Source organism: Festucalex cinctus, chromosome 11 (genome assembly GCF_051991245.1).
Source record: "Festucalex cinctus isolate MCC-2025b chromosome 11, RoL_Fcin_1.0, whole genome shotgun sequence".
Classification (NCBI taxonomy): domain Eukaryota; kingdom Metazoa; phylum Chordata; class Actinopteri; order Syngnathiformes; family Syngnathidae; genus Festucalex; species Festucalex cinctus.
The window spans coordinates 19,145,636-19,170,197 of record NC_135421.1 but is presented as its reverse complement, the minus strand read 5'-3'; the positions used below and the strand labels follow the sequence as shown (position 1 = coordinate 19,170,197).

General features: G+C 39.6%; 1 protein-coding gene and 1 long non-coding RNA gene across 2 annotated transcripts in view; one reads left to right on the top strand and one right to left on the bottom strand.

The window, feature by feature from the left end:
* xpo4 (exportin 4) overlaps nucleotides 1–24,093 on the bottom strand; it is a 31,760-nt gene extending 7,667 nt beyond the window's left edge. Inside the window, exons 1-12 of the mRNA XM_077537223.1 lie at nucleotides 23,972–24,093; nucleotides 22,356–22,461; nucleotides 21,091–21,232; nucleotides 20,875–21,013; nucleotides 20,657–20,773; nucleotides 20,211–20,363; nucleotides 10,043–10,156; nucleotides 4,337–4,494; nucleotides 2,062–2,236; nucleotides 1,458–1,634; nucleotides 1,236–1,378; nucleotides 152–297 (exon numbers count right to left, since the gene is read on the bottom strand). Coding sequence (XP_077393349.1) covers nucleotides 152–297; nucleotides 1,236–1,378; nucleotides 1,458–1,634; nucleotides 2,062–2,236; nucleotides 4,337–4,494; nucleotides 10,043–10,156; nucleotides 20,211–20,363; nucleotides 20,657–20,773; nucleotides 20,875–21,013; nucleotides 21,091–21,232; nucleotides 22,356–22,461; nucleotides 23,972–24,037 — 1,636 coding nt within the window. The 5' untranslated portion in view covers nucleotides 24,038–24,093. The remainder of the gene's footprint in view (nucleotides 1–151; nucleotides 298–1,235; nucleotides 1,379–1,457; nucleotides 1,635–2,061; nucleotides 2,237–4,336; nucleotides 4,495–10,042; nucleotides 10,157–20,210; nucleotides 20,364–20,656; nucleotides 20,774–20,874; nucleotides 21,014–21,090; nucleotides 21,233–22,355; nucleotides 22,462–23,971) is intronic.
* Nucleotides 15,906–19,455, top strand: LOC144030698 (uncharacterized). Its single transcript, XR_013287324.1, has 3 exons — nucleotides 15,906–16,455; nucleotides 17,989–18,145; nucleotides 18,221–19,455. It is a non-coding gene; the product is annotated as an uncharacterized LOC144030698 (long non-coding RNA).
* Nucleotides 24,094–24,562: the final 469 nt, after the last annotated feature.

The following is a 24,562-nucleotide window of genomic DNA, read 5'->3' as shown; positions in this document are numbered from 1 at the left end:
AGTGCTGAAGCATGCAGAGATTAGCAGAGTCAGCTAATGTCAGCACGTATTTATTTTTGTAGTTTCTCGAGTCGCCATGGATCTTCAGATGTGACAATTTTTATCTGAGAGGAGAGCTACAGATTCAGCTTGTGTCACGGTTCTCGCTGACCTGAGACCAGGATGAGCCAGTGGATGTCCTCGTAGAGGTCATCCAGTACTTTGTGGTCTACTGACGTCAGGTCTGATGAGGACATCAAGTGCTGCTGTGTTCTCTGGAGTTGACCGTGGAGTCGAGTCACGCGGTCCTCCAGGAGGCTGCCAATAACAACACAACAAACACACAACACAGTTACACAACTTGAATGCAGATTTGAGGAGGAGGAGATAAGCACGCAGCAAGAAATAAAACAAACAAATAAAATAAAACAAAAGAAGACTAGGTTTTTCGTGGTTACTTTCAAATATGAGGATTTCCGTTCAGTTTCCAATGCACTAAATAACATATTATTTGTAGCAATAAATTTGTATTAATATGGATTTTATTACCAATTTTTACTGCCTAGTTATTTTTTACAGACCCTGTACAAATATATATTAGTATTAAAGGCAATGTCAAAAAATTACTAACAAAAATGGCAAAAATCTAAAACAATGGAAAAAAAGAAGAAAAAGTAGAAAAACATACAGCTTTAATGATTGAAAATATAAACAAAAACATTTACAAATATGAGAAATACATAAAAAGGATAATGACAAATCTAAAATAAAAATAAAATTGAATTTTAAAAAGTAAAAAAAAAATGGTATTCAAAAAAAGCAGAAAAATACTAAAATAAAATAAATATGGAAAATTACGGAAAACCAAAAAAAAATGTAATAAAGAAAAATGGGGGAAAAAAATAAAAATAAAAATGTAAAACATTAAAATAAAACAATATGAAATGTGAAAAATAAAATACAACAAATAAATCCCCGAAAAACAAAAAACACAAATAACCTAACATTAAAAAAATATGAAGAATAAAAGAATGAAAAAATACATATTAACACATCACATATTAAAACTAATACATTAAAAAAATAAAATTATAATTAAAAAAAATCTAAAACAAATACACTTTTTCTCACTTATAAATTAGAATTAATAATAATTAATAATAACTAAATAGTTAATAATAATTAAAGTCAAAAGAGGGTTGAGATTTTACAAGTGTGCGGCCACTTGCAGCTAAAGACACCCAGATTGTATTTACCTTGTGAGGACGGGGATGCAGTGGTCTGAAGCCACCCGGCCCAGTGTCCCAATGCTGGACAGCTGATCCGAGAACAGCTCTCTGTCATCTTCTTGTAGCTCATTGATCTCTTCGTCGCCGTGTGACGACACTCCGTTCACCGACTGACGAGGGACAAGCCGATGAGGAGCAGTTAGGATGGGAGTTTCGCAGGTTATTCAAGCCTACGCGACGAAATCTGACCAGGTTACGGGTGCCATCCGGTGCGGCCAGGTGGCACTGGATGTAGGCGTTGAAGACCTGCATAGCGGGCTGGATGAAGCAGCCGCGAGGGAAATGCTCTTCGTCCTGCACCAGCGTCAGCCACGACTCCAGCAGCCTGTCGTAGGCCTCCATGTATACCATGTCGTCCTTGTCCAGCTGGAAACACACAAATGTAGATCTTGAATGATGGCAAACGTAACAACGCGAGGAAGAAACACAAGTACAAGTCAATTACAAGAGGTTTTGGTCAAGCTCTAACCTAGTGGAGCCGCATTATTAGCGTTTTTGTCTTTTATGGCGAGACATCAAACTTCACCACCATGCTCCGCCCACAATGGCTAAAATGCTAATATTTTGCATTTGAACATTGTCCGTTTTGTTTACATAGTTACAATTTGATATCAATAGCACAAAAAAAAAAATCTAGTGGTAGTTTTTGTATAAAAAGTGCCTCAAAATGACCAATTAGAGGCTGTAATTAAAAAAAAAAAATGTAGGAGTAATTTATGTTGAAAGTACCCCTGAAATTGGTCAAAATTAAACCTAAAATGCCGGCTTTTTCCGAAACACAGGAGTTACTCACCACTTCCTCCAGGGCGGCGCTGCGTCCGAAGGAGCAAGTGAGCAGCGTGAGGCAGTTGATGAAGGAGGTGAAAAGCTCGCTGGGCAGCGCCGTCAATACGCTCCTGGGGAACATGGTGATCAGGTTGAAAATGATGTTCGAGATTCCCACTGCCTCCGAGTCTTCGATCTCGATGCTGGAAAAGTGAAAGGAAGAAAAAATAAATAAATAAAAAGTTTCAGCCTGAAAATAATTGTTTCCTTTGCTTCCTATGGGTGAAAAAAGTGTCAAGCACAGAATATTCACTGGGGCTAAAGGGGTTGGCAGTTCAGGAAAATCTGCTTTGAAAACATCTGAGGTTCACTTACTTTAGTGCTAAATTGAATACAATTCATAAAAAAAAACAGGTTTTAGCAAAAAAAAAAAAAAATTAAATTATAATAAAGTTAACAGCTACATTAAAAATAAAATCATTTGAAAACACAAAAACAAAACGAAATCCAACTCTTGAAATTTAAAAATACAAAAAAGTATACTATTAAGAGCTAAACAACAAAAAAATTAATCACATTTTTTTTGTATTATTTATGGAAAAAATGTTAAAGTAAACTAAAAAAATAAGTTAAAATCTATAGAGATTTTGTTAAAAAAAAATAAAGCAGCTTTAAAAAATAAAAGAAGGGAAGAAATGTAAAATGGCAAATTATTATTTTTTTAGGACACGTAGAAATACTTTAACTCAAAACCTAAGACATTTTACTATTCACGGCTGAATAAAATTAAGGTAAAAAATACAAATAAAACAATAAAAAAAATGTCAGTGTGTTAATGTTATTTTTTGAGATAAAAGCTAAAAAAAGTAAGTATGTTGCAAGTAAGAGCTAGAAAATTTTACTATTTGAAGAGCTACAATAAATAAAACTAACAACACAAAAAGGAGAGAACTGCTACTATAAAATGCAAGATTAAATATATATATTTTTAAAAAAAATCCAAAAATATATGTCTGTCGCGGGTGGAGGGAAAAAAAAACTTCCTTTTTTTTTTTTTTTTACACTAACATTACTGACCGTTAATATTTTCATCACTTGTTAGAAGTCCTGTTTTTAGCCATGCAACCCCCTGCTACACAATGCTAAGCTTTGTCCTTGTCACCTTGACTAAAAGGCACATGGAAATGCGCCAGGCCGCCTTAAAATGGCCGATTAAAACTATAAATAAGCTCTGAGTCAACACAATGCAGTGGTTGGAGTGTGATCTCCACCCCCCTTCAAGTGTCACCGCAGGGGGAAAACTGCGTGAAACTAGGACCACCGCACAGCTGTGGAAAATGGCCGCCGGTGGCGTCTTCCTCGAGTTTGATTGCGAGGAGCAAATTGCGTGGACGTTTGGTGCTCGATTGGAAAACTGACCCTGGTTTGGCCTCAGTCTGCACAGTGGAAACTACCCTTTTTAAATTAAAACATTTAAAAAAATATGAAAAAAAGTGTGCTACTCTTCTGAGCTAAATATAGCAAACAATAAAAGTACAAAATACAAAAAACAAAGAAATGCTGCTAAATTAAGATACAAATTTAAAAACAAACAAAGTTACTTTTCATGAGTCGCTCATATTTTCTGTACTTCATAATAAACAGCAGCTGTGTGAAACCAACTAACACAAAAAGTAACTTCCCCCCTACAACAATTAAGACTTTCCTGCTCCACTAAAAAGTGACATTCCGGGTCAAACTGGGGTGGGAAAAAAAGAAAAAAGAAAAAAGAAAAAAAAAAAAGAGGCCAAAGTGTGAGCAAAAGTGCTCAATCAGCGCCGATCAAGCGTCCAGCTACACGACGCGTGGTTTTCCGATGATGCAATTGGAAAAAGAAAAAAAATAAAAGCTCCAAGAATAGGTGATTACAGATGGCCACGCAAGAGTGTGTGAGTGTGGAAAGGGGAGACCTCCACTCATTTCCTGAATGTCAAAAATTTACACTGCGGAGGGAGACCTCTTTGAATTTAGATCAGAACCTTACGAGGTTTCAAGACATAACAAGATGCACATATTTCAGTAGAGGCATGTTGCTGCGTATTTCGAATGGGGAGACATGATGCAATAACCCCCCCCCCCCGATATACTACAGTAAAAATAAATAAATGAATTTTAAAAAAAGGCAAGAGACATTAAGTTTCTGCATGCTTTGAATGTGATCCTTATTCCTTTATTTTTGAATTTGGTTCGTGTGTTGGACATGAAACATACACACACACACCCCCCACTCTTGATTTTAGGTTGATCAGGCAGTGTCTACTGACCCGTTGATCATGCTGAGCAAGCCCTCCACCAGGTGGGCCAGGTAGGAGATCTGGGCACTCTCGTCCGGGAAGATGGGACCGTGCATGGAGGCCAGCTGGGCCAGACACTGCAGAGAGTCCTGGGCCATGTCCGAGTCCTCACGGATCTTCCTGTGGACCTGGACCAAAAAAAAAAAAGAAAAAAGAAAAAAGAGAGAGAGAGAATACGTCAAATGGTATTCATTAAATATCCTGTAGTTTGAATAACGAACAACACAAAAAGGTCAAATGAGGGTAGCTGTCAAAAGTGAGTGAGTTTTCTTTTTTTTTTTTGTCTTGCCTAGAAGCATACAATTACAAACAGACTGCACAAGCACAAGTGGGAAACTTCTTCCTTCATCCTCAGATGACTAAGCGAATAACCCCGTAAAACACAGTCACTTCCTTTTTACATAAACACCATTATCCGACATCAGAATCAACACTCACTCATTATTTTAGTAGCAAGGAAGGCACATTTCTGAATGCTTTGAATGCAACCATCAATCCTTAATTGAATACGTTTGGTGTGGTCTTTGACCACATACAGTGCTGGACAAGAAACACACACCATTAACAAATAACAGCGGCATGCCTATTTCAGTAGCGAGGCATATTGCTGCATGCTTAGCATAGGCAAAATGCCATTTTCAACAATTTTTCAATGGGGTGTCTTTTAATGCCAAGAACAAATGTCTTTTTTTTGTATCTTTGCCATGTGTATGATTGAAACATTGGTGTATGAATATGTTCATGAATGGATGAGGCTTTGTAAAGCGCTTTGGACCCCATATGGTGTAGATAAAAGCGCAACATAAGTGCACTCCATTTACCAAAAGTGTTGTATTTTTTTAGTAGCATTGCCCTTCTAAGATAATTACAGGAACAGAGATGGAAATGAACTGCCAATTTCAACCTATTTCTGTAAAGCGCAGCCAACACAGCACAAAGTGCATTATGAGGTAATTATCTGTTATGAGTATTCCATCTAAGCATTAATGGAAGCATTCAAATTCAAATTTAACAATTATCTAATATCTAACAGCAATAGCGACATACTCATACTAATTTCAGTAGCAAGGCCCTTTAGAACACAATATTGCATTTTCCTTTGTTTTCAATTAGACTTTTTGGTGTTAGAAACAAATGAGGACAATTGCGATGCATTGCCATTTTAGCCAAATTTAACAAACACTGTTTAGAATTATAAAAAATAATAATAATAATCTGGCAAATGTAACCTGTATTAATTCAACCCAGCCAACATGGATTGAATTTAATTTAAAAAAAAAAAAAGAAAAAAAAAAGAAAAAAAAAAGTGTCACAACATGTCCACTAATATCTGTTAAAATTACAATTTTCAGTCCAAGCGCATGCTCAAACACAAGCGTAAAACTTCCTGCCTCACCCTCAGATGACTTTAGGCGCTTAACCCCGCTCTGTCTCTCACCCAGACACAAACACAGTCACTGAGGTCTTTAAAGCCCACAGGCAGCCTCAATCAAACCCAGAGTGGGAAAAACATCCCGATGAGATCTCGGTCATGGCCACCTCAGCAACATGTGTTTCCACTGACGCTACGCAGCTTAACATCTGGACCTCCACCACCGCCGCCGCCGCCTCCCCAGCCTTAATGTCCATTCTGCCGGCGCATGGCTCCAACGTCCCCTGATCCCTTTACAGCTAAGATGCTAACGCGGCGTAGCAGCTGTAGCGCTACACTCCCATCGCTGCTGCTTCCACGATGTGAAGTCATCAGCTGGAGGGAGGCGGGGAGGGAGGTAGGGTACAAGGCAGCTGCGCTAGCGGATGATGTGTGTCATACCGGTCATGTCTGACTATTGTTAGTGTGCATACGTGAGTATACGTGTGTGCGTGTGTGTGCGAGTATAAGTGTGTGTGAGCGAAAGATATACCTCCGCAACTAATAATGGTAATAATACACACCAATTAATCAATGAACAGCAAAGCCCCTGAAGCGCTGTTTGTCATCGTCGTCAAGGTAACTAATTCTGTGTTAATGCTGCGTTCATTGACTGTAGGAAATCCCCAAGATCCTGAGGCAATGATTTATTTACTACTGTACACAGGCTACAATGTAAGTGATGTTTCAACATAATTAGCAGTCATACAAGAATTTTGAATAGCAATCATTGCCATCCCGTCAAGCTGAAATATCTAAACAGAAGCAACAAAAACGTGTCGAAGTCCCTAAAATGGTCAATTTTAAACAAAATGGCAAACTTGCTATGCATTTTCAGGCACAGCTTCTTGAAAATGTCTTATGGGTCTACTCATGATGGACATGCCTAATAAGTTTAATGTTGCTATGTGTGAAACTGGCTCCGGGGTTGAATTTTCAAAACAACCCAATTTTATCATTGCAATTAGAAATTCAAAGCAAAATGGAAGACTTCCTATCTCTTTTCAAACACGGCTTCTTGAGAATTGTTCGTGGTGATGACAGATATGCCTACAACCTTTTTAGGCTGCATTGCGAAAATGGGTCAGAGGGACAGTCGACTTCTGCATCTTTGCAGGCTTGGCTTCGAGTTTTTTCATGGGTCCATCCCTCCAATTTTTGTTTTTCACTTTAATCTTTATTGAAATCTTTTACAATTTACAATATCACACGTGCACAAACTAAAAAAAACAAGAACAAAAACAAAGGCAAAAAAAGAAGAAGCAATCAACAGTGACATATGGGCCTCACATCATTTTATAATGCACATTCATGGTCTACTTTCTTTTCCATCCCCCCAATTTTTAAGTTGCCAAGTGAAACCAGCTTCAGGGCTGAATATTAAAAATATTCCCAGCCAGCCAGTTTTGGGGGTGGCGGGTGTTTAATATGAACAACATTTGATACCACAAAAGAAGTGGACGGCTTTTACGATAGGGATAACAAAAGGGAGGCTGGCTGGTAGTAAAGGAGGAGAGAGTGGAGATGAGGATGCTATTTATAGAAGGAGACAAAGCCTGGCTGGTGTGTGTTCCCCCTGAGGCTCATCTTTCCCATCGTTTGTCTCGCATCAACACTTTGCTCGCAGCCTATTGTCTTTCCATCGCAACACATGCTGACTGACACGCTCTTGTTTGACCTTGGAAGATGTGCCGGTACGCGGAAGAAGAAGGGCTTGAAATGTACTGCATGTCCGCATGAGGGAAAAGGCCTGATTAATTGATAATAGAGCCAATCACTCAGCAGCCCCCGCAGCCAGTTTCACTTAGCAACATGACATTTGGTCGGCATGTAATGATTAGACCCACATAAACGCCCCAGGATGCATGCCTGCAAAGACACAGGAAGCCATTTTGCTTTGTAGCCACTTTCCTCAAACGGTGCAAGAACGCAGCAATTTTACAAAAAAAGACATTACGGGCAGATGGAAAACAGGAGCACGTCGCAAACTGGAGACTGTGGAGCAGGCCAACATACATTAAGAGTCATATCTAGTAGTTTATCATCAAATGTTATCACGACGTTGAAAAAACAGAACAACAAAGTGGAGACTGTGACGTTTGTGTTTTCGTGGGTCAGCATAGCTGTAAACAGGAGACCCAAATGTTGGCTCCCACCTCTAACCCTGATCCTGAATTGGGGCCTCAGTGGCGTCTCGTGTCTCAACACACTCCCAAAACACACAAAGACGCACGCGTGTACACACACCTGCTGCCTGTGTGTCTGCAAGAGACAACAGCAGAGTCCATTCAATTCGAGAAACACACAACATGGAGACGCGACACACGTTAACGTTGACATAGTCTCCTAGGGGTCCCCCCCTCCCCCAAACAAACTCACATACATCCACAATACACACAGATACACACATGCAGTCGGACAGCTGAGGACATCTACAACAACAAACATTGACGCTACTAGAAATACCACTGAGGCAGACGAGGAAACCCGACACAGGTTAGAACAAGTTAGCATTTCTAGCATTCTGGCTCTTCGGGGTTTTGAGTTGATTAGCAGCATAGCTTGTTAGCTCCCTTATTTTCGGGTCTGGCCTAGCACCAGGATTATGCATCTTTAAAGGCTCTTTGTGGGAGCCCACCTTAAAACAAACAAACAAAAAATAAAAGTAAAATACACCACTGGCCCACGAATACATGCCTGCCTGGGCAGCATAAACCTAGTCAAGGCACGCTATCCAAAGAAACCGAAAGCAGTGAGCAATGATGTGAGTCCAAAAGACCAAATGAGATGTTTGCCTTCTGCCACAGCCTAACCTGGCAATAGCCAGATGGATATGCGCTTCACTCAAGTGAGTTCTCTGCAATATCCACCTGGTACCTCTCCACAGTAATTTTGTCGGGAAAAGGCACGACATTCCGTACAATAATTCGAGGTGATTGGACGATGCGGCATTCTACACGTTTGTTTTAACCAATCACGGCCATGGGTGAAAATTTCATCTTCGTTCTTGCCGAAGGTGGGAAAAGCACGAACATCTAACCAGCTAGAAATGCTAAAAGTGCCTCTCGCTGTTCAACATTCAACAAGGAAATGGTGAGTAATCTGTTTGAACAGAATTAATTGCAGCGTCCATTCGTCTGTTAGGTTTGTTTGTTAGCTCCGCCGTCGGCTTACTGGTTTCATCACAGTTGCATATCCCACCGCCGAACACAACGTCACGCTGTGATTGAAGGATCGGCAGAAATCAACAGGAGCGGTACAAGATGTATTCTCCGGGATTTGTGAACTCACAAAAATCGCCAGAATTCATCTTGCGAGAGCGAGGTTAGCCACAGCCCATTTAGGCAGCAAACTGGTTGGGTCTGAATTAGTCCACCGAAACTGGTTCCGAACAACATTACTTAAATCCAATATCATGTGACTGATAAAAACATTGAAAATAGCAATTTCGACCGCAGGTTGCTCATGCAGATTGACAATAATGTTGAAAAACCACAATAAATTTCTACCGCAGCCTGTTTAGGCTGCAACATTGTTCGGTCTATGTCAGTCAAACCAACCTCCTAAGAATAATAATTAAATTCAATTTCACATTATTGAAAATAAATTTGAAAAAATAAAAAATACCCGTTATGCTAAATATTAAAACAACACTAAATTAATACTACAACTTGTTTAGACCACGACCTAGATGGGTCTGAAATCAGTCCAATGAGCCTAAATGCTTTAAACATCAGATCAATCAAACTTCCCATGTTTGGCAATAATGAGGAAACACAAAAGAAGCTCACTCTTACAATTTCTACCACAGCCTGTTTAGGCAGAAAACAAGCAGGGTCTAAATGAACGTGCCCTCTTATGATAATTAAAAGAACAACATGCCCTAAATACTGGAACAGATAGCTCCACAAGAATGGGGAACCTAATTCTTTTAGTTTCTACAGCAATCCATTTAGGCAGTAAACAAGTTGGGTCTGAATGGATATTCTCTCACCCTATTATATTATTAGTATAACAACAACAAATACTGTAACCGCTAGCATGGTGGAACAACACTCTTCCAACCGCAGCCCATTTAGGCATACAGCTACTGTATAACAAGTCACCAACAGCTGGCACTAAATTTCAAACGAGGATCAAAACTTTACAGACAGCTTGTCATTAATTTGCTCGAGAATGTGTGTGCAAACGTTTGAGATAGGAAGCAGAGGAGATTGTAATGGAGAAGAGGAAGGAGAAGGAGGAGTAGGAAGTGATGTACTCACCGTGAAGAAGAGGTCCATGACTCTGGTGTCCAGCAGCGCCTCCCTCCAGGTCTCGGTGGGCTTGAGCGTGACGTTCTGCACCGCCTCGAACATGGCGATGTAGTGGCGTCCCAGTGACCCGCTGCCCGTTAAGGCCAACAGCAGCATAGCGTCGCGTGAACGCTTCCGCTTTAAAACTGCACCCGACACCTCCTCCGCCTCCTCGGGAGACGAGCCCGGTGCAAATGTGCAGAAAGGATCAAGCCTCCAGACTCCTTCAACGCCGGGACACGCCCCCCTGCCTGCTCCTCAGCCAATCCACTCGCACACTGCTTGCTTCTTAACACCCTATCATTTCTACTCTCATTTTCTTTCTTTTGTCACAAGCTGGAGCTTCTTAAGCAGATTTGATATAAACGGTGAACATCAGTGAAAATCGGTTCAAAACATTCAAATCTCCCACAGAGGAATGAAGGAATTTCTAAAATATGGCAAATTAAAACACATGCAATTTTTTTGCAACACAATAGTATTTAAACCATTTATAAAAATTGGCAAATTTAACATGAACGTTTAAGTAGTAGTTACTATCACACTTCTAATTTGTTGATTTTTTTTTTATGTTAATACAACAAAAGGTTGGAAAACCTAACTTGAACATACATAGAAGTGTTTGGAAGTTTAAGCATAAATATTATTATTATTTTATTATTATTATTATATATTATTATTGTAATGCACTTTATTTTGGGATCAGCCAGTCATCCCTGCAGCATCTTCAGCTTGTCCAAAATGCTGCTGCTCGTCTCCTTACTGGTGCCCGGAAGAGGGAACACATAACCCCTATCCTGGCCTCTCTTCACTGGCTGCCCGTGAAATTTAGAATCCATTTTAAGATTCTTCTATTTGTTTTCAAATCTCTCAATGGTCTTGCCCCACCTTATCTCGCTGAGCTCTTGCACCTACACACCTGCCCGGTGCCTCAGGTCAGCAGACCAGACACAATTGGAGGTACCGAGGGCTAAGCGGAGGCTTAGAGGAGATCGAGCCTTTGCTGTTCCCGGTCCCTCCCTTTGGAACGACCTACCACTAAATATTAGGCAGTCCCCCTCGTTATCTTCTTTTAAAACACGTCTTAAAACACATCTATATTCTTTGGCTTTTGGCGCACCATAAGACTTGTTCTTGGTGTTTTGTGGTGTGTATGAGTTTGATGTAGTCTACTTATTTATGTATTTATTCATCTCTTTATTCACTACTTATTTATTTACTGATGTAAAATGTATTTACTTGTAAAAAAACAAAAACAAAAAAACCTGTATTCGCACTTCAAAATGTTTTCTTTGTTCTTGTTTACTGCAAAACTGATGTTTATGTACAGCACTTTGTATACAGCAACGCCTGTTCTTAAAAGCGCTTTATAAATAAAGTTGAGTTGAGTTGAGTAAATAGCACAGGACAAAATACAGCAGATTTGTATTATTATTATTATTATTATTATTATTATTATTAAGGCCAAAATAATATATCTTAATTTTATTATTACTTTTTTAATACATACATTCGTTAGTAATATATATAACATTTTATTCTTATTTCTCAATTTATTTTCAATATCAAACCTATTTAAAAAAATGCTTGAACCAAGTTTACAAGATGCAAAAAACAAAAAAAACAAAAACGTACATAGCCTCTGCTAAATGCGCAAACATTTAAATTGTGCAAAAAATATATACCTACCGGTATATAAATTAATAAAATAATAATGATAATAATAAATGCAAATAAATAAAATATTTAATTCAAATATCTTTTAAAATGTTTTATATACAAGTCTATAAACATTGGCGAACTTAACCCAAACTTAAGTGGATGGAAGACTGACCATAAATTGTATATTTAATTAAATACAATTAATACTTCACGTATAATACTCAAATATTTATTTTTCTAATTATATTAAAATGACAGAGCTATAATGGCAACCCTTGAAATTTGGTAAATATTTATACAAAATAATATACAATGATTAAAAAAAAACAACCATATTAATTATTAAAAATAATAAAATACTGTATATAAATAAATATTTTGATTATTTCGGAAGTGGAGATGAAAGGTCACAGTTGCTCCAATTAAAAATAAAGTGTCAATCTCCTGTCAATCAAAGTGCCAGTACTGCTCCCAAGCCATTTTGTTAGCGGTCGTCCATGTTGAGATTCCGCGCGCGTCGCTTGACAAACTAGCGAGCGGAGGAATGCGTCATCAAAGCCGAGCGGCGGGCGGCAGAGGGCGGCCGGGTCGCCGGCGCATTCCAGCCGCCGCCGCCCACGCCCCGCGCCGCACCGCACGCCGCAATGCACTTTGGGCCCCCGAGTTGGCACCTGTCAAACGCCGAGCGCAGGGGTAAAAATAACCTCGGTGGAGGCGGAGGACCTCGCAGTGAACTTTGGCAAGGAGGGACGGCATGAGGGTGATGGAAAGAAGAAGTGCGGGCCAGGAGAAGACACAAGAATGCTATTTGTTGCAGTCGAGTCCCCTGGGAGGTACGCGCAGTGGCAACAGAGTCCGACAAGGCCTCGGGAGAGCTCAGGAATGATAAGTACATCATGCGGACGGATTGACATGTTAAATGAAGTCAACTACACAATTTCCTGGTTTTTCAGGTAGTAGAAAAGCTGTTCTACCCTGCCTCTAAAAGATGGCATGTTCCTGTGATGATGTTCTGTATAAACAGCACTGGGAGCAAAGTCGCCGTAGCAATTTTGTGGCTTCTGGGGTCAAACCTGACAAGAGGTGTGCCTGTAAAAGTCAAAGCATTTTTTTTTTGGGCTTGTTCTTAGCCTGACACGGAACTAGGGGGGCAAAGTCGACCCAGAAATGTTCCTGCTTCAGGGGTAGTGTCAGAGAAGTAAAAGGTGGGATGCCTCCAGTGTAGTCTTTCTAAACAGCCTTTTGATATTGTTTTTGTATAAAAAGCACTGATTTGGAATCCATCGATCCATCCATTTTATGAAACGCTTTTCCTCACAAGGGTCGCAGGGGTGCTGGAGCCTATCCCAGCTGGCTTCGGGCAGTAGGCGGGGTACACACTGAACTGGCTGCCAGCCAATTGCAGGGCACACTTAAGGCGCTTTTCCACCGCAGGAACTTTTGGAGAACTTTTCAGTATAACTTCGTAAAATTCAGTTTGTGGGTTTTTCCACCAACAATTACCAGGATAATTAAATTCCCCAGGGGGCATCCAAGTACTATATCTCGACAGCAGGGTCTTGCTTAGCCAGGCAGGAACTTTAGGGGGCGGGCTGCAATGACCAAGGCTGATTGGTCAAATTTGGGGCCGTTGTTTTTACATCGGCTGGACTCAATCAAATTCATTTGAATTAATTACTGAGAACTGCAAGACGTTGTGGAAACACAAATCATAAATTCCCTGCGGAACTTTTACCACCAAGAACTCCCTTTACCCAGAACTCAAAGTTCCTGGGCTTGTTGGTGGAAAAACGGCGATAGACGAACAACCACTCACACTCACAATCACACTTCTATGAGCGTTCAGTTAACCTGCCAAGCATGTCTTATCTTTGGAATGTGGGAGGAAAAACCGGAGTACCCGGAGAAAACCCACGCAAGCACGGCGAGAACATGCAAACTCCACCCAGGAAGGCCGAAGCCCAGATTCTATCTCACGTCCTCTGCACTGGAAGGCGGACATGTTAACCAGTGCCGCCCACTGATATGGAATAACAAAGGCAAATTCAAACTGGGAATGTTCCACCTTCGGGAAGTATTAACAGAGCCATCAAAGAGACGGAACGCCATGTGTGTCGTCTCTTCTACTTTGTCTCAAAAGCTAGCTAGCACTTACTATTTTCTGGTGCATTATCGAATATTTTTAAAATTGATTTATCAGATTTTTCCACGACTACTGTTTATTAACCAGTGATTAGTGCCTATTTTGTACTTCATATTCGTATCGTGATTTTAAAAAAAACAAAAAGGGGGGTGGGGGGGGTGTTGTTGTACTATGTTACCGGTTCTGCAAACGTCTTATTTTGATTAAACACAGAAGATAATCAGTCGTCGTTCATGAAGGACTACAGAAATCAGTGAACTATTACCATTGATATGCTGAAATCAGAGAATCTGGACGATTTAAAATAAAAAAAATGGCTCCAAACGACTCAGACTCTGTTATTAAAATAGTCGATTAAGTTATTAACCAAATTAAATTAATTCTTATGGTGCCTATATGAACAGCACTTGACATGGAATCGGAGTGGCCGACTTAGCAATTTTCTGGCTTTGGTGGTGCGAGTATCAAAGCCAGAACAGGGGGTTGGATGCTACCTCTGTAGCCCCTTGTAAACTGGTCTCTACGAGAACGGGGTGCAGAGTCAACTGGGCAATTTTCCGGTTTGGAGGTAGGACATTTAAAATTGCTTGTCAGGACACTACTGCCCCCGCCCCCACCCCTCCTTGCAATCCTCACTTGTTGTATGGCGCCATTTCCGCAAATGACTTTCCAAATGCTGCCCGACTAGCTCAATAAAGACTTACACCACCTGCTCTGCTGCTTTGACATACACTTGACTTTGTTTTCATGTGGACTTTTTATATTTCGGGGAAATTCCAGAGTTGGGGAAAAAATACTTTTTTAAAAATAACCCGCGTACGTGTGGACATAGGCCCAAACACATTCCTAGTGCGTGCGCGCTGGAAGGATAAGCATCACTTTAAATGAAACGACCACATACTTTTCCCGTCTTGACAAAGGACACACAAAATGGAGTGTGTGTGTGTGTGTGTGTGTGTGTGTGTGGGGGGGGGGGGGGGGGGGTGCGTGTGCGCGCGTGTGTCAGGCGCATGTTTGCCGGATGACGAACGCGCGCGAGGGGAGTGACGAGGACATGTGGCGGCACTTTGCTGGCTTTTTTAAAAGGCATCACCTGCTGCTGTTTCAAGCCCGCAGGCTCCTAATAGCTGCAGTGACGCCTCACTATTACACACATGTCCACGCACCCCCGCGCACACACACACCTAACTGCAGGTCAACAATTGAAGAGGTCCAAACACACACACGCCGTTAACATGTTACAAGCCCCTTCACACATAAACACAACTACATTAACAGTACAGTGAACTTTTCAGTTCAGGTACATACAATTCTAAAAATTTTTTTTTAACTATTTGGATTATTTTTGGTTGTGTTAATTTCTATTGCACAAGTGGCAGCAACTGGCTTGAAGGAGCGACTGCACTAATTACAAAATAGCACACACTGTGTGTGGGCATTTCCTTTCTAACTTTGTGGATTACTTCCAGTTTATTTCTATTGTGCAAGGTGGCGGTTATCGTGAAATGAATAACTGGGAAAAGAACAATCTCATTACAGTTACTGTATGAGACGTCTACTTCACGCAGATGTATGCGTCAGTGCGTGTTGTGAACTTCTATTTTAACTTTGCGGCTTATTTCTAGTTGTTATGTTTATTCCCATTATGCAAGGTGACAAATATGACGATCATTGCGACAAATCGTGATACTTTGTCTCCCAATAGATTATCGATACGCAAGTATATCGCGACATTTGTAGTTAATATACAGCCCCTATAACGGCGCCATTTTTCATGACTTATTGAGCAATTACTTGGCAGGCCACTAGGGGGAGTGCCTCAGAGTGGCTGGGAAATGTACGGAAGTCATTTTATTTATTTAGTTATATACACAAAAAAATGGTCACATTTTATAAAATGAAACAATGGACTATGTAACTGACTGACATGTATGACAATAGTGTTTAAGAAAGACACAAATTTGTTCACAGAAAATGGAAAAACTAAAAAAAATTGTATTTGTTAGAAGAAAAATACACTAAGGTACTCAGTGTGAAGAAGACACCAGTTTCAATATTACGTTTCAGTGATGGTACAAAAAGAGACTATTTTCTCATTGAAAAAACATCAGTTTATGTCTTTATTAGTTTTATCGTAGATTATCATGGATTTATCACCTGACCGATATATCGATAATCGCGGTATCGTCATATCGTGAGACAATCGTTATCGTCAACCTTGTATCGCATATGGTATCGTATCATGAGGTACCCACAGGTTTCCACCCCTACTGTCAAAAAAGCATTAAAGTAATGTAATTGTTGTACTACACCCACGTCTGTACACTATCTTAGATTTTTTTTTTTTTTTTTTAGTGCATTATTTCTCATCAACGTTCCAATTTCTATTATGCAAGGTGGTGGTTATTATAAATATCTGTCAAGAGGAGCGATTGCATCAATATAAAAACGTTCAAATGTTCTTTGACCATCGTCCACCCTTGTAGTCGTGTAACCACGGCAACCGAGACGCTCCAAACAAACAACAGCCATCATTTAGCAAAGCGCTAACGGCCCTGAGACACTCTATACGTCCCGGGTATGAAAAGGAGCTAAACGGGCGAGCAGCTGGACTTCTTCATTGTGTCCTCATTGCCTCTGCAAATAGCCAAAAAACAGATTAGCCGGCTAATCTCCACGCGGCCTCACTGTGTGGGTGCGCGTGTGCGGCTAACGGATTAGCGAGCTTCTACTGTATCCTCTATTCATTACGCTTGATCCCGGCGGCCGCCTCTCCGTCGCGCGGCGCTATGCTAAGGCGCGTGCTGGGGTTTAAGGGACGCATCCCACCCTAAATCCCGCCATGTGGAATAACAATCCGGCACCCGTCTCCCGTTGTCGTCGGCTCCCCGAAAGCTTTGTCTCCAATCATGCAGCTGTCAGGGGGGGAGGAAGGACAATGTCTTGACAGCAGCACTAGAATTACCGTATTAACAGCGCTCAACAAATTTCGATGTGGATTATAAAAAAAGGAACACTTTTTTTGTGATTTTGGATTATTTATTTTTGTTCCGTTTATTACCACTGCGGAAGGTCGAGAGGTTATTAGAGTATGTGGTGACGAGGGTAGTCGCATTAATTATAGGACTGCGCATGTTGTGGACTTTTTAGGTAAAACTGTGGATTAGAGTGATGCCTTGAGATAAAAGTGACTCGATTAATGAGTTTTAAGATATGAGCCATCATAGGTCGATTTTTTATTTTTTTTTTGCTTTGACTTGCAAGCATCTTAACTCATTTTACAACAAAAACAGTTAGGCATATAGTAATTAATCAAAAAAGAGGGCCAAGCTGTTGATTACCACTCCCAGTGAGAAAACTAAACTAAGTCATCTTAACTTTGTCTTACAAGGGAACGCTAGCTTAATGCTAACACACAATGCAAAACACAATGGATTGGCTAATGAAACTAGCAGAGATGTTAAAGTATGTTAGTGCTGTTAAAGCGTTAAGTAATTAATCACAAAAAATTATCACATGAATCATGTATTAATGCAAATTATCACGCTATTAATTTTGACTGTAGATGATCCTTTAGCTTGACATCAGATGGTTATGTGTTTGAGCAATAATCACAACGACATGCATTAAAGTAAAGCATTTAGAGTTTCCGTGTGACATTCAGAATAGTTGTTCATGGCAACCTATCATGGTCATTTTTTTTCATTTCCATTTAAATTATGCTAGTAATGAACTGATTCGAAAAAGAGGATGCGGTCGTGCAGTGGATCAAAAAATGTTGAAGACGTCCTCATAACATGAAATGTCGAAATAACACATAACAGGTGCTCTTTAAATTTGGCAGGCAAAAAATGTTAATAGAAAGCCTTTTTAGTGAAGCAATTAATCGTGATCAATCAACAATTCTAAGATGTGATTAATCTGATTAAAAAATGTTTGATCGCTCTTATATAAACCTTTCAACCAATGTGCACACAACAGAAGGAGCAGAACAGTGTCTATTGAATCAAAGCAAAAAAAAATAAAAAATAGGGAAAAACTAGCTTTATGCATTGTTATGTCATGACGATATGTTTGTGAGAAGAACAATGTCCATTTATCTTTTTGAAAGGTCATTTTCGCTGCTTGGACTAAAAGCAGATGAAGATTCTCCCCTGATGACCCCGCCGCCAGCCCCCAAGGCTAATGACAATAGCGTCTCGGATAATAGCTCCCTGTGAGGCTTGATTGGAGGGGGGTACCCAGCTCAACACTACCTTCACTACCTGGTAAGTCTGAGGGACCCAAAGTGGGAGCGTCACGCTTTAATGCCAAACAAGCGTGCATTCCTGTCTACTACAAAGCAGATGGCGGGCCGACAACTAGCAAATACGTGGGCCGCGCGGCGGCTTGATCTGTCACCTGACCGCCGCCCTCTTAGAAGCCCCGACCGAGTAAAGCACGGTGGAGAGTGATGCGGTGTGTCGCAAACGCTTGGGGTGGCACGCGACACCCCCTGAGCTGAAGACATAACGCTTGAGGGAGCGTGGACAGACATGCCGCCCGGCGGAGGGGGAGTATTTACTGCTGTTTGAAAGGTGGCGGCTGTCAGCAATTATGGCGGAACACCCTTGACTCTCAGACGTGCAGGCGGTGACGCTCATGAGTGTCTTCAGCTATTATAAGAGGGAAGATGTTCACTTACAACAATAGCTATTTCAAGGATCTTGAGAGTTTCTAGTAGGGCCCAATGGTTGGTTCATGTTTTGTCATTATCTTTGTATTATGCTGTAATGTATAATATAATAATAATAATAATAATAATAATAATAATAATAATAATAATAATAATAATAATAATAATAAGAATATATATATATTTTTTTTTAATTGGCCAATTCTTAGCTAATTTTTTGATGCATTTAAAATTCAAAAACTGGTCAGAGATTTTTTTTTGTTTCTGTGCATTATTTCTGGATACTGTGCTTATTTCTAATGTGCAAGGTGGCAGTTCTGAGTATCCGGCAAAATGACTGATTACATTGCAGTAACCTTATCATTGGGTACACATGCATGCCGGCGGATTTTTTTTTATTTTTTATTTTTTTAACTTTGTGGATTATTAAGTAACTATAATATGTTTCATCTGCCGCCTAAAAAAAACACGTCTGCGGATGCAAACACACTTGCGGATGACTTTCACAGTTTGTCTTTAAGAAGACACACAAAAATGCGCGCCACGCATACCGAGGGGAGCCTGGAAAAAGGGGGGGGGGGGGGGGGTAGGCTCGAAGGAATGATGTGCGCACACACACACATATGTGGGCACTTCTTTGAAAGTGATCCAGATCCCCTCAGATGCCAGGCTGGTTAGGATTTAGGATTTGTGCTCTCAACATGAGGCCAGCTGCACAGACAACACATGTGCATGCTAGAGATGGACTACAAAGTCACCTACAGTGTATTGTATACATTACTGGCCAGCGCACATGCATGAAATCTATAGAAATACAATGTTTGTAAACAGTTTTTCCTTCTTCATTTGTGTACATATTGTGACTCATTGTAGCTGGGTTGACAAAAGGTTTTACTTTATGTAATTAAAAGACAATGAAAATATATTGTTGTTTTGAAGATATTTGATGAATGTAATTCATTTTTTTCATCCAAAACTGAGAAAAATGTTAATTATTACTGTTTTCAATATATTAAAAAAATAATTATTATAATATTATTAAGTTATTCTTATCCTAAAAACATTTTGGTATAAAAAGTAAACAAAAAAGAAAACAAATCATAAAAAAAAAAAAAAAAAAAAAATTAAAATGCTTTGGGCTTTTTTATAAGGCTTTGGGGAGATACAATTTTTTTTTTAGATTACCAGTACCTTTTTATTATTGTGTGTTTTTAACCAAAACATTTAGAATAATTTGGGAGTGTTATTATTATTATTATTATTATTAGACTTTCTTTATTACTAACTTTTTTAATTAAATGATTTAGCTTCTTTTCGATAAATAAATAAATGCATACATAATTATTTCTTCATTAGTTAATTTTTTGGGCCAATTAATTTTGATTGATTTTCCAGGTCTAAAAATGCAATTGTAAAAATGTTTCTTTTTAACCAGAAACTACAATTAAAAAAAAATAAAAGAAAAGAAAAAATAAAAATTATCACACAATGACATTTCCTACCACAAGACGGTTTTATGGATTTGTGCCCAGTCTGGACGTGAAGACCCCCTTGACATTACACCTGACATTACATCCTGATACTTTGGCTAATTCGACTACTCGGACTTAAACTGGTAACCTTAAAAGCAAGCGATGTGAAAGAAAGCAAAGGATATGATTGGGCGGCAAGAAGTTCCAGCTGAGCACCTGATTGGCCAACGCCAGGTAGCGCTGGAAGACGCAGGACATCTGAGCACTGAGGTTTTCGCGGCGGCTGAACTCCTGCAGGACCTCCATGGTCATTGCAAAGATCTGACGAAGACCGTCCTCCTGAAACATACCACAACCACAATTACGACACAATCACCGATACTGTACAAACACAAGTGTGCAGTGCAGAAGGATTGCAGCTGCTCCACTTGGTGGTGAAATTTGTAAATTGTGATCTTGCATGTTTGAAAAAGATGTCTTTTTTTTTAACAGTTCTTTTAAACTCACTTCTTTTTCTTCTTATCCAACTATTGTTTTTTTTATTATTAAGTAATTGTATTTATTTGACTCTGTAAAGCAATTTGTTTTGGCTGCATTTTTTTTTTTTTTTTAAATGAGTGCGGGACGCGCACCTGAAAGAGGCGTTTGCAGCTTCCATGGAACTCCATGCTCAACCCGATGCTGCTAGTCTTGCTGGAGCTGGAAAACTCACTGAGCAGCGCAGTCAGGATGGAACACGCCAACGTTTGCTGCATGCAGCAAAAAAAAGCACAAATCAAACAACAAATGTTGTACTGCCACCTACTGGCCATTAGCTTGGGTGCAGTGTTGATCAGTGTGTGCTTGTTACCACGTTGGGGTTCCCGCTGCTGATGAGCTGTCCGACCTCCAGGAAGATACTTTTGCAGCTCACAGTTTTGTCGAGGGTGCCGCGCTTGACGATGACGGCAACAGCCAGCAGCATCTGCTCGCGCACGTACTTCTGCAAACTAAACGGAAAAAATGTCACTTTTTCTTCGGCTTATTGCGGTGGCACGCCAAAAATTCTGCATTTCATTGTCCTTACTTGGGTCTGTGCAGCACGTAAGTGAGCAGGAAGGCTCTGAGGGACTCGATGCTGCTCTTCTCCAGAAGGATCCACTCCCTTACCACCGCCTCCATGATGGCGGTGGCGGCCTGGAACAGCACATAGTCCACCTTGCTGCTCTCTGAAACATCGAGCACACACGCTTACTACTCTGCGCCTCATCACATGCTAACAACATGGATGACAAACCCTCACCAAAGGGTGTGTTGTTAAAAGAATATCAGAAAAAATACATATGGAGGAAAAAAAATAAAAAATAAAATCTCAAATTATACAACTTGGTCTTATCTCCCCCCAAAAACTTTTGTTACATTGTTACTTTACTTACAATAAAACAACATTTTACAACTTCATATCTTAAAAATATATTTATTTGGAAAAAATAAACATCTTGATTAAAAGACGTAAAACGCCTTTTCTCTTTAAAAATACAACTTTTTAATTTAATTATTTTTTTTAATTTATGTTTTTCACTTTAAGGGATACTTGACTTACTGAACAATTTTCAGCAGTAAAAAAGTTAATATTTTGTCTATAATTAATGTGGTAACTTCATTATTTTTTATGTACAATTAACACATTTAAAAAGTAATTTTTCTACTTTCTGTCGACTGATAATGACATCACCTGTGCTGAGGAAGTAGGTAACGACCAATCATAGCTCAGTTTACTGACTAAACTAGGTGAAGCCATGATCGGCCATTACCTACTTCATCAGCACAGGTGATATCATCAGTCGACAGCAAGTAGAAAAATTACTTTTTAAAGGTACTAATTGTACATGAAAAATAATGAAGTTACCAAATTAATTATACACAAAATATTAACTTTTTGCTGCTGAAAATGGCTCAATGAGTCAAGTATCCCTTTAAGAAAACAATTGGTTATACTGTATTAACAAAAAAAAAATTAATTAAAAAAACCATGACATTTTAATCTTAAAAAAAAAAAAAAATGTCTTAAAAAGAACTTTTTAACTTTGGAAAAAATACAACTGGAACTTAAAAAAACATGACTTTTTCGATACAAAACTATGACTAATCATTTCTAAATATATAACTTATGTTTTTTTTTATCAAATAACTATTTTTTCCTCAAAAATCATTTCAGAAAAATAATTCATCCGTCTTGAAAAGTTTAACTTTTATTCTTGAAAAATACGCTTTTCTCAAACATTTAAAATATTTCTTTATGAGCAGTTTGATACCCAAGTTGGTATTAAGATAACATGTGCGACCACTCACCTAAGATATGTTTACAAATGGCGAAGGGCGACTTGGACTTCCTGAAGGAGAGGAAGACGTGCTCGGCATGTTGGCGCTGCTCTGTGCTCACCATGGAAGGCGGTGCCTGAAAACAAAAAGAAAAACACATTTAATGGCTTAAATGACAAAGAAAAAAAAGTAGTAAAATTTTTGTAACATCATGAGAATTACTCATACCTGTATTTACTCACTGGTCCCTCAAAATTATCACGCATACAGTACAAAGGCAACATCATGAGAATCCCAATAGCTTTTCTTGAGAATAGTCAGATTTTTTATCTAGAACAGTAGTCCTCAAACTTTGTTCTCAAACAGTTTTTCAAGAGTAAAGGCAACAAAACTACTTGAGCAGTGATTCGTTCACGTACCACTACAGGAAGCTCTCGTACCACTAGACCACACTTGAAAACTGTAGAAGAAATTAAGTTTCTTTTTCCCCTAAAAAAATATGATTCTCTCAAACCAAATACATAGATTAAGGTTACTGTTGTTCCGGTACCAGTTTTTGGCCCCCAATGCCGAGATACCCAGATTTGCAGTATCGGCCGATGCTGATCGCGTACCTGTAACTAGTATTTTGTTTTTTAATTTTCAACATGCCCTGCCCTTGGTTTAGAGCATTCAATGGCCAATAGGATTTCTTGGCTCGGCATTAAGTGAACATGTCACATCAGTGAATGTAGTGCACAAGCAAGGCACAAGATGCTGCATCAAAAGTCCTATATTAACGTCAGAAATAATGGTATTGGCATGTTGCTTGTTAGTACTGTTTTAATGCAGTAACACTAATTAAGATTTTAGAACGTTTTTAACTCCAAATATTCAGTCAACTAAATAAGACGTTTTCCCCAAACTGATCTGGTCGTATTCTGACTTCTCCCCAAGAAATATTTGAGTATAGTCTTCATATTGCCACTTGCTAGTTTGGGATTGAGTTGGTGATGGCTTTCTGAATTGGCTAGGAGTATTGCTACATAGATAGCTTTGGGAGTCAGTTGGACTACAAATCTGGTTTTGGGACTCGACATTGTTAAATTGGTGGGCCAGGGGGTTTGCTTGTTATTTTGGGTCTGTCGGCAGAGCTTGTGAATACTACTTGTGGAAGATTTTGGGGACCACACGGTTAGCTTTGGGATGCTCCACGGAAGGCTGGGAAGCTAACTGGTTAGCCTGAGAGAGCTCCAGGATAGTAAGGGGAGCTGTAACATGGTCAACCATGGAATTAAGCGACTTTACTCGGCTTGGGAGGCTGCGGCTTCACTCTTCGGTCTGAGGGGGGAAGTGAAGCACGTTGTTTTTGGAAACTATGGAGCAATTTGGACACCAACGTGTTACCCACACGAAAATGTGCAAGTTTCGAAACTAGCTCGGCGGGTCTAAAGGCGAGCAGAGGCCGAATATCAGGCCAATATTCAGGATGGAAAAAGAGAGACGAAACAGCAGCCTGGCCACGCATCGCCGCCTTTCCCGCTCAGGTTCAAAGTCTCGCCATTAAAAAGCGACACTGGCGAACCCTCGAGAGACTCGCCTCGCCTCAGCGCGTTCGGGTTAAGGCAACGTCATGTCGGCCGCGAGAAAGGCTTGTCATGTCTCACCATTAAAACTTTGGCAGCGCTTTCCAGCTGTGTGATGACTTCTGCCATACCGAGCGCCGCCATCATGGATGCCGGGCCCTCGAAGATGACGCAGCCGCGCAAGGCATTGTGGGTAACACGCGCCAGGCCCCACCCCTAATGACAATTGTAAAAAAAAAAAAAAAAAAAAATTAAAATCAAACTATTATTACAAAAAAGAGAAATCAGCAGCTAAAACCGTAACTGTCATTAAAAAAAAAATGTCCTAAGCTTTCATAATACATTTTGCAAAACAATTATGAAAAAATAAAAAAAATCCGGAAGTCCTAAAACAGCAGATATGATTAAATCTCCAAAATAAAAACTTTTTTAAAGTCCAAAGCACTAAATATTATGAACAAAGTCCACTATACCAGTAAGTTTTTTTTTCTAACGCTGAGCTGTTGTTAAGAACCATCCTATTTTAAAAACTCTCTCAAAACAAAATAGTTATATATAAAAAAAAAAAACTATATAAAGCAACCCATCCATCCATCCATTTTCTTGACCGCTTATTCCTCACAAGGGTCGCGGGGGCTGCTGGCGCCTATATAAAGCAACCACTATCTTTAT